At 49.5% G+C, this 13,518-nt stretch overlaps 5 protein-coding genes across 5 annotated transcripts; 3 read left to right on the top strand and 2 right to left on the bottom strand.

Moving 5' to 3' along the window:
* Positions 1 to 2,939: 2,939 nt before the first annotated feature.
* Positions 2,940 to 3,251, bottom strand: GIQ15_00179 (uncharacterized protein; the record flags this gene model as incomplete). Its single annotated transcript, XM_033547596.1, has 1 exon — positions 2,940 to 3,251. The coding sequence occupies one exon, from the start codon at positions 3,249 to 3,251 to the stop codon at positions 2,940 to 2,942; it is 312 nt and encodes a 103-aa protein (XP_033408547.1).
* Positions 3,252 to 3,902: 651 nt separating this feature from the next.
* On the top strand, positions 3,903 to 5,703 carry GIQ15_00178 (uncharacterized protein; the record flags this gene model as incomplete). Its single annotated transcript, XM_033547595.1, has 2 exons — positions 3,903 to 5,336; positions 5,416 to 5,703. The coding sequence occupies 2 exons, from the start codon at positions 3,903 to 3,905 to the stop codon at positions 5,701 to 5,703; spliced, it is 1,722 nt and encodes a 573-aa protein (XP_033408546.1).
* A 444-nt stretch (positions 5,704 to 6,147) lies between these two features.
* Positions 6,148 to 8,208, bottom strand: GIQ15_00177 (signal recognition particle receptor subunit alpha; the record flags this gene model as incomplete). Its single annotated transcript, XM_033547594.1, has 3 exons — positions 6,148 to 7,589; positions 7,640 to 7,925; positions 7,984 to 8,208. 3 exons carry the CDS (start codon positions 8,206 to 8,208, stop codon positions 6,148 to 6,150), a joined length of 1,953 nt encoding a protein of 650 aa, XP_033408545.1.
* Positions 8,209 to 9,070: 862 nt separating this feature from the next.
* Positions 9,071 to 10,264, top strand: GIQ15_00176 (transporter yif1; the record flags this gene model as incomplete). The annotated part of the gene is made up of 3 exons (XM_033547593.1): positions 9,071 to 9,373; positions 9,426 to 9,986; positions 10,040 to 10,264. The coding sequence occupies 3 exons, from the start codon at positions 9,071 to 9,073 to the stop codon at positions 10,262 to 10,264; spliced, it is 1,089 nt and encodes a 362-aa protein (XP_033408544.1).
* An 880-nt stretch (positions 10,265 to 11,144) lies between these two features.
* Positions 11,145 to 13,518, top strand: GIQ15_00175 (catalase; the record flags this gene model as incomplete). Its single annotated transcript, XM_033547592.1, has 3 exons — positions 11,145 to 11,375; positions 11,435 to 11,747; positions 11,804 to 13,518. The coding sequence occupies 3 exons, from the start codon at positions 11,145 to 11,147 to the stop codon at positions 13,516 to 13,518; spliced, it is 2,259 nt and encodes a 752-aa protein (XP_033408543.1).

Raw genomic sequence — 13,518 nt, 5'->3', positions numbered from 1 at the left:
GGCGAAGGCGTCCTGGCGGTTTGGATGGTTAGTCGGCGGTGATCAGACAGGCGCGCGGGAAGGGAGATGCTCACTGTCCACCGAAAAGGGCGTTATAGGGGTGGATGGGGTTGTCGGGTTGTCGTTGTCGATTGAACACTCTCTGGTATCGCGAATTTCAATGTGTCCAGCGTCGCCCACAAAAGTTGCCTCGCTTAGCATCCGCTTAGTGGGTTTTGACGCTTTCGGTTTAGCGCCCTCGCGGTCTTACATAAAATCTTTTCCTCCTCCTCGATCTTTTCCTCGTCTCTACAACTGTCACAGCAGGACTGTTGATCATAATGATACTGCATCTACTGACGATGCACTAATAAGTAAGTGACACTCTTAGTCCCTCCCTACTCTCTATGATGTGGTAATTTGCGGTTGATCCGGCTTTTGTGAATCTCCCGCCAGAGCATTCTCAAGCAATTGTCGGCGTGATATTTAATTTCTTACATATTCTGATTGTTGTCCTCGTTCGATTGATGCTGTTGTGATTCTTATCCCGATTCGCGTGCTAACGGCTTTCAGAATACTAGGAGCTACCGGCTGAGTTGTCTTGACGGCCATCCACAATGCATGACTAACCACCAGCATCTCTCGGTCTGCGTTGATTCTGCTGTCAAGGTAAATATACGACCTCCCCGTCCTCCCTCGGTTTCCTGATGATACATACACGCACAAGATAGTATTTGATGCCTCCGGGCAGTGATATCACCTTTTCTACCAAGATCGCTGAAAACCAACCTACCCTTTGAATATGATTCGTAGCTCTTATGCAGTGTTCGGCGTGCTAACAGCTCGAAGAATTAGGCTATAGCTTTGGCTTTGTCCGTAATCGTTTGCTAGATGCAACTGACATGCAGCAACACCTCGACCTAATTATAGTTTGAAATAATAATAACAATAATTCTACATTCTACTCCCGTACATTACTTACATCACCTGCATATATCGATTCCTGAGTCTAGTTGTGCTATTCTCCAGCCGTGCCTGAACCCGGCCTAGAGGCTGAACATACATTCTCACCCATATACTCCATACTGATTGTTCACCTGTTCCCATTGCAGGAATCAGATGTTACATTTGCTTTGGCATAGCCATCACCTGGACCGCTCTTCTCACGTTTCATCTGCCTTAACTCGTATATAAGCACTTACTCGTCGATGCAAGCCGGGTCTCCCCTGTCAACAAACCGCCACAGAATCGGCGGTCAACTGTGACCGACCGGCGGCCAAGAGCTTAATGATGAGGGGAAACCACTCATGCATCAGGTTCATGCTCATCAACGGCCATCAGAGTCATCTCGACCCTCTCACGCCGAGCGTCGGTCACCAGAAAGGAGGGACGAGCACCCTTCAGCAGATAGATCCTGGTTCTAAGCTAAGCTTGCTAGGTTGTGCCTGTTTTAGCTGGCCAGTGAAGGAGTTGTGATGCCCGTTCGAGAGGGCAGCAAGCTTATCATACAAAAGCAAAGAGGCCGAAGATATTAAAAGAAACGCCATTTCGTATAGTGGATGGAATACGACGGCCCTTACGCGCATGGACCGATTTGGATCAGCCTGCCTGGAATTATTCCTTAAACGGTCAAGAAGTGTGGTAGCATGGACGAAGACGTGCCTGTCAATCCGATCCTGGCATCCGCTAGCAACGAGATCCGAAAGGGCTATTTGTTAGAGCCCACGAGAATTCTCAAACCAAAAAACAACAGATCCATATAGGGTCTACGTGAAAAGAGCACATACAATCACGTCTTCCAACGGTCTTCAGCTATATCCTGGCTTCCGCAGAAAGGCTGCATGAACTGGACGGCTTCATCTCCATACATGCATGCACATTCAGAGTGCCCTTACATGCGGGGGAGCCCAGGGAGTCGACCACTGATCTGTGATAAAGTGGGCGGAAGGCATAGCCGATGCGAGGATCCTTGTCACTGTTGTTGTTACACAGTAGCTTTGACAAACATAGGAAAACGCCGAAGAGGTCATTGCTGAGAAAATGAGGCCTAACTGCGAGCTGATACGAGACTATGTTGGAGATTACAGCCGCCGGTATCTCTGTCTTGCAGTGACTTGCAAGCTATCAATGTGTTAGTTACGGCTTTAGCCTCATCAAGGTTACGGGAAGGCCACGCTCTTCTTTTACTCGCCCACAATCTATGGGTGAAGAAGACCTTAATTGGCTATATTTGGACCTAGACTCGAGCGCAACTGCAAAAGAAAGGATAACTCTAGATTAAACGGATCCATTCGCTGCCCGAAAATTCTATTAAGTCCATAATACTAACCCGGCCCATTATGAATGCCGCTGGTTGTACGAAAGAAACGTCTACCTTTCAACAACCGGCATAACTGACCCTTGCAGGAATATCCGACGGCTAAACGTGGACATCCATGCTCCCATCCAACATGCATAAAGACCCTGACAGATGTAATGAAAGCCGGCGCATACCACATAACTAAGGGGGTGTGAGACCAAGCGCCAGGGCAGATACATACGTACATCCTATGTACGAAGTACAAAATGGTGCAGGCACAGACCCAAAAGGAGAGTTTTAGGCAGGGCGCTCCCCGGAACCTTCCCTAGATATGGGATTCAACGCCGTGGCGGTGACGAGCGGCCGACTCGTACTCGTTCCAGTGCAACAATTCACCGTGTAGGAGGAAATTCCCAATGGCGAAGCATCAGGTGTACCACACGTGTCCATTCGCTCAGCAAAACGTTTGCAAGGTTCTCCATGGCTCCAGAATCTGGTGTACAGCCACCCCACATCTCGGGCTTTGCTGCAGCTGCCCAAGCATGCTTTGAGATCAATTGCCTTTGGAGAAGAAATATATCAGAAAAAGAATCAATCATCCATAAACCCGTGATAGCAAAATGATCACATGTTTACTGTTCTCCGGGACTCCACAGAGAGCTTACTGGTCTTGAATCTTCTGCAGGACTAGCCAGCAGTAGTTCCAACTCCGCGAACTTGCCGGATCCTGGATGACTAGAGCTTTGGCCTCGTCTAGACATTCTGAACTAAATGGATAGTCTTTGGTAAGGCTTCGCAGTTCGCTAAGGAGGTTATTCGAGTTGACGTAGTATAGCCATGCCGTGGCCAGAGGTTCATAAATATCTGAGCTTCCGGATGGTACGAGCGTCTTCTCTATCCGGCGTAGCTCCATAAGGGTATTGATACGGTGGGAGCGGAGGGATTGGATAAGCTGTTCCTTCTCGTGCTGCATTGTGTGAGGTGGCTTGATCATGCACAGGTAGGAGGATATCAAAAAGGTCCAAAGGTATCCGTCTTCGCGCTTGACTGTAATGACTTACAGTGAAAGGGCAAAGACCAGGAAAAAGAGAAGGCCTTTTATATACTGAAAGGAGGCTGTTTGGTCATGAGACGCAAGGGAGGGAGGAACTGACGGGTAGTCCCGATGGATGGACCACCCGCGATGCTTTGAACCAAAAAGAGCAGATGGTGGGCATCCTGAATGGAACCATCTAGCCTGCTCCGATCTGGCTAGGTGTAGGTGCTCTTTGCAGGGTTTCCCAATGTTTATATCACAAAAGGGTCAGGTTTCCCCGCTGACTAAGCTGATGCCATCAGATAAGATTGCCGATTTGCTCTAGCCCCAAGCAGACTAGCGCGGCTGGACTTTTGTATAATTTTTGAGTAATCTTCGACTTCAGCAAACTCCGAACATTCACTCCTCATCCTACCGCCGCTGCATACAACCTGCCATGCGCGCAGACTAAGACGGCCATGTAAAGTGGCTGAGACCTGAAACGCCTCCAGGCGTTTTGTTTCGAGTTTAATGAGCGATCTGTTAGCGGTTCTCAGCACGTTCCCTCCGTCTTGCATAATCCACACCTGATTCGGCCTTCCCCCCATCATGTCGAGCTTCCCACCACCAAAGGACCGACGGGCCTCTTCCACCCCTCACTACCAGACATTTTCAACACCACCGCCGAAGTCAGCCGGCCGCCCTCTTTCCGCTGAGTCTGCGTCCTCATACCAATCTTCGTCTCACAACAATGCTAGCGAGCATGCCGAGACGCCGAGCGCAACGCCGATACCTGTTCAGCAGATGTCGGTCCTGGCCTTTATCGCCCTATGCGAGCAAACAGCGCTCAACTCCATAAGCCCATACTTGCCTGCTATGGCAGCCTCCTTCCCGGAGGTAGGCGCCCATGAAGTCGGGATGTATGTCGGCACGATCGCGTCGGCCTTTGCGCTCGCGCAGTTCTCTACCAATTTCTTCTGGGGTTGGCTCTCAGACCGTATTGGCCGGAAGCCGGTCATACTGCTGGGAACGATCCTTACTGCTTTTTGCTTCCTTGCCTTTGGCTTCTGTAAAACACTATGGCAGGCCATCATTGTTCAACTCTTCATGGGTCTGGTGAACGGGAACCAAGGAGTGGTTTCCACTTGTTTGGGCGAAATCACAGATCGCAGTAACCAGTCACGAGCCTTTACATATCTGCCGGTGATCTATGGGATTGGAGGTATTACTGGCCCAATATTGGGCGGCCTTCTTGTCTCCAAAACCCCAACTAGCCAGGGATACCCATTCCTTATGCCTAACCTCGTATCTGCCGCAATCCTAATCAGTGACTTCATTGTCACGTCTATATTCCTGGAAGAGAGTGTGGAAGGCGCGCGGATGCTTCCCCGGATCTACAGGAAATTCCGTCACATGTTCACTTGGTTGTGGCAATTCAACAGCTCATCCCGGCCAACATACCTGCGAAATGATACCGATGCGGATTACTTCCGCCACCCGAACCGCCATGGAGCTCGACCCTATAGAGAATGCCTCGATAGTGACAATGATGATGATGATTCTGACTCGACCGTCACTCCTATGTTCCATGACCGACCTCATAACGAAGTCCTTAACCGAGATGAGATCTTCAACAGAGATATGATATTGTTGCTTCTTACTTACTTGATATTCTCCCTATCAAACGTCTCATTCAACTCGCTCTACCCCATCTTCGCCCAGGCCTCCCCTCCTACAGGCCGACAGTTTAACCCGCAGGAGATAGGCATCTCGCTAGCTTTCGCGGGGATCGTCACTATAGTTTTCCAGATATGTGTATTCGGAAAACTCCGTGACAAGATGGGCAATAGGTGGTCTTATCGAGCTGGCCTACTTGGCTTCGTTGCGTCATTCATCTTAATGCCGTTTATTGGCTACAAGGATGGAGCAAGTATGAATTTGACGTTATCGAAGCAAAACCTCATGGTAGCCGTGGAAGTGTGTGTGGTGTTGTTGATCAAGACCGTGGCCACTGTTGGTGGCTTAACCAGCGCGTTGCTATTGGTATGTGCTTGGGTCCTTGCTATCATTCTGGGAAATATATATATACATATAGCGCAGCGTCACTAACTTTCTCATACAGATTACCAACTCTGCACCAGATCACTCCGTGCTGGGCTCTCTTAACGGACTTGCCCAAACCCTCTCTGCTGCGGGCCGTGCCGTTGGGCCGTTCCTATCTGGAAGTCTTTTTACATTGGCCACTAAGGTGCAACCTAAAGGAGAAGCACTTGCATTTGGCGTTTTCGGCGGAGTGGCTTTCGTTGGATTCCTCCTTAGTCTTGGTATTCGTTCTCGAAACCTCGAGGCTGATGGGTGGGGAAGCGAGGACGACGATTGCGGAAAGTCTGACGATGAAGAAGAGGTTTAGCAGTAAATAGGATAAGTATATACTACCATGGCAGACAGTCGGATGGTAAAAGTTCCGGTGTTTTCGGCTTCCTGTTGCGTTGGCATGCTTTACATACCTCGGGGTTTGTACGATTTTACGAATTTCTTTCGGTTTTTACTTTCTCATCTTTTGAAAATTCATAGCTAGACATCGAAAGCTATGCACAAAAGCACAGGTGACACTGTATATAAGCATGGATGTTTGGTAGGTGCTACAATGCCATGCATGGTACATAGATATGCTAATAGCTACAAGGATATCGTTATCCTTAAAATTAAATAACAGAAAAATAGAAGTTGAGGCATTCTTAGAACTAATCTAGACTGTATTGTATACCTGGAAGCTTTCATTGTTTATTCAAGCGGCCAAAGACAATTCTAAAGGACTAGCGGGGCAAAGTAGAATAAACCGAATTCGTTATCATTACTTCATAAGCAATTCAACAGCCCAAGGAACGCTGAGTCCTCGCAGGTCACCATAATGCTGGCCAACACCCAAAAAGACGATTGGAATTCCAGTAGCATGTACCATGCTGACCAGGGTACCGACCATGTCTCCAACCGTGTCGCATTTACTGATGATGAAGCCATCGAGACCTCTCCCAGCACCAAAGGCTTGATTGAAATTACGAGCTTGCATGACACTGTCGGTGCCAACCAGCGCTTCTCCAACCATTAGAATCTTATCCGGGTTGGCGAATTTAGCAAATTTCTCCAAGGAAGACATCAGTCGTTGATCGTTGTGTCGACGACCAGCAGTGTCAATCAGGACAACGTCAAAATCGTTGGTAGCTGCAAAAGAGACTGCGTCTTTCGCGACGTTAGCTGCGTCTTTCCCGTATCCCTTCTCATAGAGTTCGACCTGGCCAACGTTTTCTCTCGCGCTGAGTTCTTTAAGATTTCGTGCGTGGACACGAAGCTGCTCGACTGCGCCAGAACGGAAGGTGTCGCAAGCTGCGATTAAGACTTTGTAGTTGTTCTGGAGTAGGAAGAAGCATAGCTTGCTCAAGTTGGTGGATTTGCCGACACCGTTTACTCCGACGACTGATATAACGTACGGTCGACGGGGTTGCTGTTTGTTCGTGGGGGACGTAACCACCTCGATTTCGCGGAGAAGATCAAGTGAAGAGGTAGGGGTGAGGATTTTGCGAAGAGAAGATTCCATTCCCGCACGCAGAGCGGAGTCGATGCTCTGGAAGCTCCCGGTTTTCTTACCGACTAACTCCTCTTCGACACCTTCGCATAGACGGACGGCGGCCTCACGAGCAACGTTTTTCTTCAGCAGGTGGTCTTCCATCGCCTTCAACGGCTTCACCAGATCAGCCTTTGTTAATACCTTTCCACCAACGACATTGCGGAACAGGCTGCTGATTGCGCCTAGGCTAGAGTTAACCACCCCTGTAGACGAATTGCTAGCCTTGGCTTTCTCCTCGTCGGCGTTTTTAAGAATTGAATGAATTTCATCCCCTAGGTCCTTGAGAACAAACTGTCCCTTTTGAGTCTTTGTTCCAAACGACTCGCGATCGATAGAGTCAACTGGCGCGGGGGCTGCCTCCGTGGTGCCGGTATCGTTCGCAGAATAGTCTAGTACTTCGTCACTATCCTCGTCCGCAAGGCCGTCTGGACCCCATTTTCTCATCTTCTTCCCCCCAGACTTTCCATTACTAGGCTTCTTGGCCTTGTCCTCCGCGCCAGAGTTGGTATTCGCATTGGCTGCCCTCCGAGCACGGCGAGAAGCCCGGCCACCAGGCCCGGACTTGCCAGTGATGACTTGGGAACTCGGAGTCACGGGCCGGGATGTTTCGGGGGTTTGAGACGGTGTGCTATCATTCAGCACCTCCGTCGCTGGCACAGCTTGACGCTGCGCTATAAAGGGGTTAATAGCTGACAGTACATAGTAGAAGATGAAGACTCACCCGTAAGGAGCCCCGGAACAGGCGGCGGCGGCGGCCCCCCCGTATCAGCTTTTGTAAGCGCATCCTTTTTGCTCTCCACCCCTAGCTGGCGCCTGTCCTCTGCCGGGAGCTCTGAGGTCTGGTCAAGTTCTCTCAACTGCTGCTCAAAGTATTTGTCGAACGGGTAATCCACGACCCTCAGCCGTGTCCCTTTAAGCTGATCCTTGTATAGTCCTAAGAATATCGTCTTGATGTTCTCCAGAAGCTCGTCGATCCATGTCAAGTGCAAGAGGGACTGGTAGACTGCCTATGCAGCATCAATATCAGCATATCTGGCCCGAGAGACACAAGGCTGCAGAACTTACAACGAATATCAGCCCAAATCCCTTTGCTTCAGTCCATTTCAGAGTGTACTGCTCCTTGCTATATTTCCGCGCGGTTCTGTCGACGCTGGAGTCTTGCAGGTGTGTCTTCTCCTCGATAAAAACATCCTTGATCAAGCTGTTGATGATGTGGGTGCCAACGGGCGCATATGTCTTTGACCAGAGCACAACTCCGGATGTTGTTATAATTTCAAAGGCGTCCAACATCTTGATACTCTATCTTTTCCCGGCCACAGCTTGTTCCTGAGTCTGGTGCAGTGGTGAACTTATCTTTTTGTTCTATCTCGATCGATAACATTCAGCCTATCAGATAGCTTGGTCACGTGGTGCTATTTAAACTCACTCCATGCAAGTAATGAAGTTGTAGAAGTTGACATAGAAGTCCTAGAAGTTGACGTTATGATGACAGTTTGAGAGAAGTAGTGATAGTTCAAGAGAAGTAGAAGATGTAAGGACTGCAGTGATATCCTTATTCCTAAAGTTGTAACATGGTCTATATATTGAGATGTCAAGAACATCGGCCTTTCCTAGTACTCCGTATAAACATAACAGGTTCCTTGTAGAGAAGACACAATATACTATAGCCATGAAGACAACCATAAAATATTTCCTATCAATGATCTTCTGTCTAGACATTAAAAGAAGGGATAGAAGTAGAGAATAAAAAAAAAAAAAAAAGAATAAAAGAAAGGGCAAAAAGAACTCCCTGACGGGGAATCGAACCCCGGTCTCCCGCGCTTGTTATCCTCTTATTGAGAAATGACAAGCGGAAATCATGACCACTAGACCATCAAGGACTGTTTGATGTAGGGCCGAAGCCTGGGAAAACCTATCAGCCTGACAAGTAACGCTATACACTTACAACAACACCAGGACAACTTGTTCGAGGGACACAACTATTCGAGATAGACGACGTCGAGCTCGACAACAGCACATACGCTGCCATGCCACCGATCTAACCGCCCGAACACCCAGTTTCTGTCTCTACCGACGACCCAGAAGATAGCATAGGGGAGCTACAGTCCCCCGACACCGATCTGCTTCGACGAACACACAGCTTCAGGCCACAATGCATCGCTCGTCGTTTGCACCCCCTCCGGCCCAGTCGCCTCCCCTCCACCACCCCATCCCTCAGCATGTCTCTACAGTTCCGATGATGCGGTCGCCGCCGCCGCCGGTCTCCCAGCAGTCACAGCAAGGGCAGCAGCAGCAGCCCGGATACAACAACCCCTACCAGCCAAACCCAGCCCAGGGCGGCGGCGGGCAGTTTACCCCTGGGTTCGGAGGCTTCATGTCAGATCCGGCTGCCCAGATGAGCTTCCAGGTTGGGAAGAGCGCGGTGATGGCCGGCCAGGAGTATATGGAGCAGAATGTAGGGATAGTTCATTGTTATCAGACATAACAGAGTACTAACATCTGCCTAGTTAAACCGCTATGTGTCGATTCCTGCTCTAAAACACTACTTCAATGTGTCCAATTCATACGTCCTCAAGAAGCTGGCTCTCGTCCTCTTCCCCTGGAGGCACAAGCCGTGGTTCCGCCAGCAGGGCCGCATGGCCGGGGCGGCATCGGCGAGCGGCCAGATCAGCCAGGCCCAGTACACGTCAATGTACCTCCCTCCCCGCGACGACGTGAACTCGCCCGACATGTATATTCCGGCAATGGCCCTGGTCACATACATCCTGCTCTCGGCGGTACTCGCTGGTCTACGGGGCAACTTTCACCCTGAAATACTGCGTTCGATCACGTTTATTGCTCTGGCCGTTGTGATATTTGAGATCGTCTGTCTGAAGGTCGCCATGTATATTCTCAATATCAACAACGACTCCCAGCTGCTCGACCTGGTCGCGTACTCGGGGTACAAGTTTGTCGGTATCATAGTGACGCTGAGTGCGTCTGAGATGCTGACGCCCGGCCAAGGCACCGGAGGCTGGGTGGGCTGGACGGTGTTCATCTATACCTTCCTTGCCAACGCATTTTTCCTCGTCAGTATACCTTTTATACATATAGAGGAGAAGATTACTAACAGTGGAACCAGCTCCGATCGCTAAAATACGTCCTCCTACCGGACTCGTCTACCGACGCAGCCATGCGCGGCGGGGCCATGCCGACCGTGGCCCGATCGCAGCGCAACAGGCGGACTCAGTTCCTCTTTATCTACTCGTACATGATCCAGTTTGTGTTCATGTGGATTCTCAGCAGACAAGGGCCCGTCCCCTCGGCCGCCCCTCCAAAGGTTCCCACGCCAGGGACCGTATTATAATGGCCGTTTGGTTGGTATAAGTAAATAAAACGCTACCTATTCGAATAAGCACGCACAAAAGCATATGTTGGAGGTACCTTGGGCTGGACACGTTATAAAGCGCTTTAATGATAGAATGAATCTGCTCTATTAATCTATTCTTTTACTCTTATGTTCAAGACTAACTGAGGGTGATATAGAGTCGCGCGGCTTAGCTAACATCAACAAGGCGTTGTGGCAGAGTGGTCTAATGCGATTGACTAGAATTTCAAGATTCCATTCTGAAACAGATAATCAATTCCCTTCGGGGGCGACGGTTCGAATCCGTCCGACGTCGGCCTTCTTTTTTTGCTCTTTATTCTTTTTATATTCTTTACGTCTTACCCTTTTTATCTTCACTTTATTTATCTTTTTACTCTGTGTTGATGTGGTGGTCGGGCCAGTCCATGTACGCCAAAGCTGGCGAACTCAGACCGAATATGGTGCATCCATCAAGCACCTAGACACGCCGGAGTGGTCGGAATCATCAAGGATGCAGAGGGAAACACTGCAATGCTTGTCCGTTATATTATTTAACCCTTGCAATAGCTGATAGATCCGGTTTGCTGCACGCCAGGCCATCCTGATGTGGATGGTTCTAACGTCATATTGTGACGTCGTCGCATACTTCCAGGGTTGCTCCAGGTCAACAATAAACCGACCTATGGATAGCCAGTCAGATCAAGCAGATTAAGCAGCAATGCTCGCTATTCTTAAGGCTTGTTTGTTGCCACTTGCTGTTGGTTGAGCTGGCTCATCTATACATAGTTGATGACCGTCTATACCAGTCGACTCGACCTTGTTATCTCCGATACCAATTGTTCGATTGATATCCTAGTCTCTACTATATACATTGCTCGTCATGTCGAAGGTAGGTGAAGGCATACGCAAGGTGCAGGACACCCTCCAGGGCTTGTATCCTCAGGACAAAAAGTTGGCAGACCTTGCAAAGGACACCACGGATATCCACGCAGCTGGATCTATCACGACCGATCATGGAACAAAGGTCGAAAACACCGATGAGTGGCTGAAGGCTTCTGATAGCACGAACTCTGGCCCGTCAATGCTGGAAGATCAGATTGCCCGAGAGAAAGTAGGTCCATTCTCCTGTCTTGACCCTTATCCTATGATAGCTGACGAGTCCAATGCTAGATTCACCGTTTTGATCACGAACGTATCCCAGAGCGTGTTGTCCATGCTCGCGGGACGGGCGCTTTCGGCCATTTCAAGCTCTTTGAGAGTGCTGCAGACGTAACTTCGGCGGCTGTTCTAACGGACACCTCTCGCACCACGCCCGTGTTCGTCCGGTTTTCCACCGTCCAAGGAAGTAAAGGGAGCGCAGACACCGTCCGAGATGTTCGTGGGTTTGCCGTTAAGTTTTACACTGATGAAGGCAACTGGGATCTCGTGGGAAATAACATCCCCGTGTTCTTCATTCAGGATGCTATCAAGTTCCCAGACTTTGGTAGGCAGCTCATATTGCTCTGTACTTTCTCAGTAAACTAATTTATATTTGTTTAGTGCATGCCGTCAAGCCAGAGCCTCACAACGAGGTGCCTCAGGGCCAAACAGCCCACAACAACTTTTGGGACTTTGTGTATCTCCACTCGGAGGCAACCCATATGTTCATGTGGGCCATGTCTGATCGAGCAATTCCACGGTCATATCGTATGATGCAAGGATTCGGGGTCAACACTTATGTGTTTATCAACAAGGAAGGGAAACGCCACTTTGTGAAGTTCCACTGGACACCGGAGCTTGGTGTCCATTCACTGGTCTGGGATGAAGCTCTCAAGATCTGTGGCCAGGATCCTGATTTTCACAGAAAGGACTTGATGGAAGCCATTGACAATAAGGCCTATCCCAAATGGAAGCTGGGAATCCAAGTGATCCCTGAAGAGAAGGAGCATGATTTCGAGTTTGATATACTTGATGCAACTAAAATCTGGCCAGAGGACATGGTCCCAGTCAGATATATCGGTGAGATGGAGCTGAACCGTAACATTGACGAATTCTTCCCTCAAACGGAGCAAGTGGCTTTCTGTACCAGCCACATTGTTCCGGGTATCGATTTTTCAAACGATCCTCTCCTGCAAGGTCGAAACTTTTCTTACTTCGATACCCAGATCTCCCGTCTTGGAGTTAACTGGGAGGAACTGCCGATCAATCGTCCAGTCTGTCCAGTCATGAACCATAACCGAGATGGACAAATGCGTCACAAAATTACGCAGGGCACTGTCAACTACTGGCCGAACAGGTTCGAGGCATGTCCTCCTGCAGCCGTTGCGGAGGGTGGATTCCATTCCTTCCCAGAAAAGATAATGAGCATCAAGCAGCGAACTCTCAGCAAGAAGTTCCGCGAGCACATCAATCAAGCTCAGCTGTTCTATAACTCGCTTTCACCATACGAAAAACAGCATGTTCATAATGCCCTTGCCTTCGAATTGGATCACTGCGATGACCCAACTGTCTACACCAGAGTGGTTGAACGTTTAGCTGAAATCGATCTCGGTCTTGCGAAGGCTGTTGCGCCTCTTGTCGGAGCAGAGACGCCAGAAATGTCCCCTCGGCCAAACAAGGGGCTGAAGTCGATTAATCTCAGCCAAGCAGAGATTAACGAGAACCATCCTCAGGTTGTCACAGACCTTCCAACAATTAAATCTCGACGTATCGCCATATTAATCGGAGATGGATATGATCCTGTGGCATTTGTCTCTGCCAAAACAGCGATTAAAGCAGCTGGCGCCCTGCCCTTCATCATTGGAACCAAACGCCAGCCCATCTTTGCGGCACATCAGCATAAAGAAACTGACAAGGGTGTTACCCCCGACCACCAATATGACGGTATGCGATCCACCATGTTCGACGCGACCTTCATTCCTGGAGGGGAGCATATCCGAATCCTGGGTAAGATTGGCCAGATCCGATATTGGATTGCGGAGTCATTCGGTCACCTGAAGGCCATCGGTGCCACCGGTGATGCGGTCAACCTACTCGCCCAGGTGCTGGGTAACGATGTGCCGCAGCTTGAGTTTGCGGATTCCTCCTCTGCCGGGGTCGTGGAGAGCTATGGTGTTGTTACTAGCTGTAAATTGCACGAACCCGAGAGTTTGACGGAGGGTATCAGAATATTCAAGGACGCTACTGATTTCTTGGGGAAGTTCTTCTACCACATCTCGCTGCATAGGAATTATGAGAGGGAGATGGATGGGCTGGCTGCTACGCTTGCTTGGTAA

This window comes from Arthroderma uncinatum (assembly GCF_011692745.1).
Source record: "Arthroderma uncinatum strain CBS 119779 chromosome Unknown scaffold1, whole genome shotgun sequence".
Taxonomy (NCBI): domain Eukaryota; kingdom Fungi; phylum Ascomycota; class Eurotiomycetes; order Onygenales; family Arthrodermataceae; genus Arthroderma; species Arthroderma uncinatum.
Note: the sequence above shows the minus strand (reverse complement) of the source record. Positions and strands in the feature narration are given on the sequence as shown.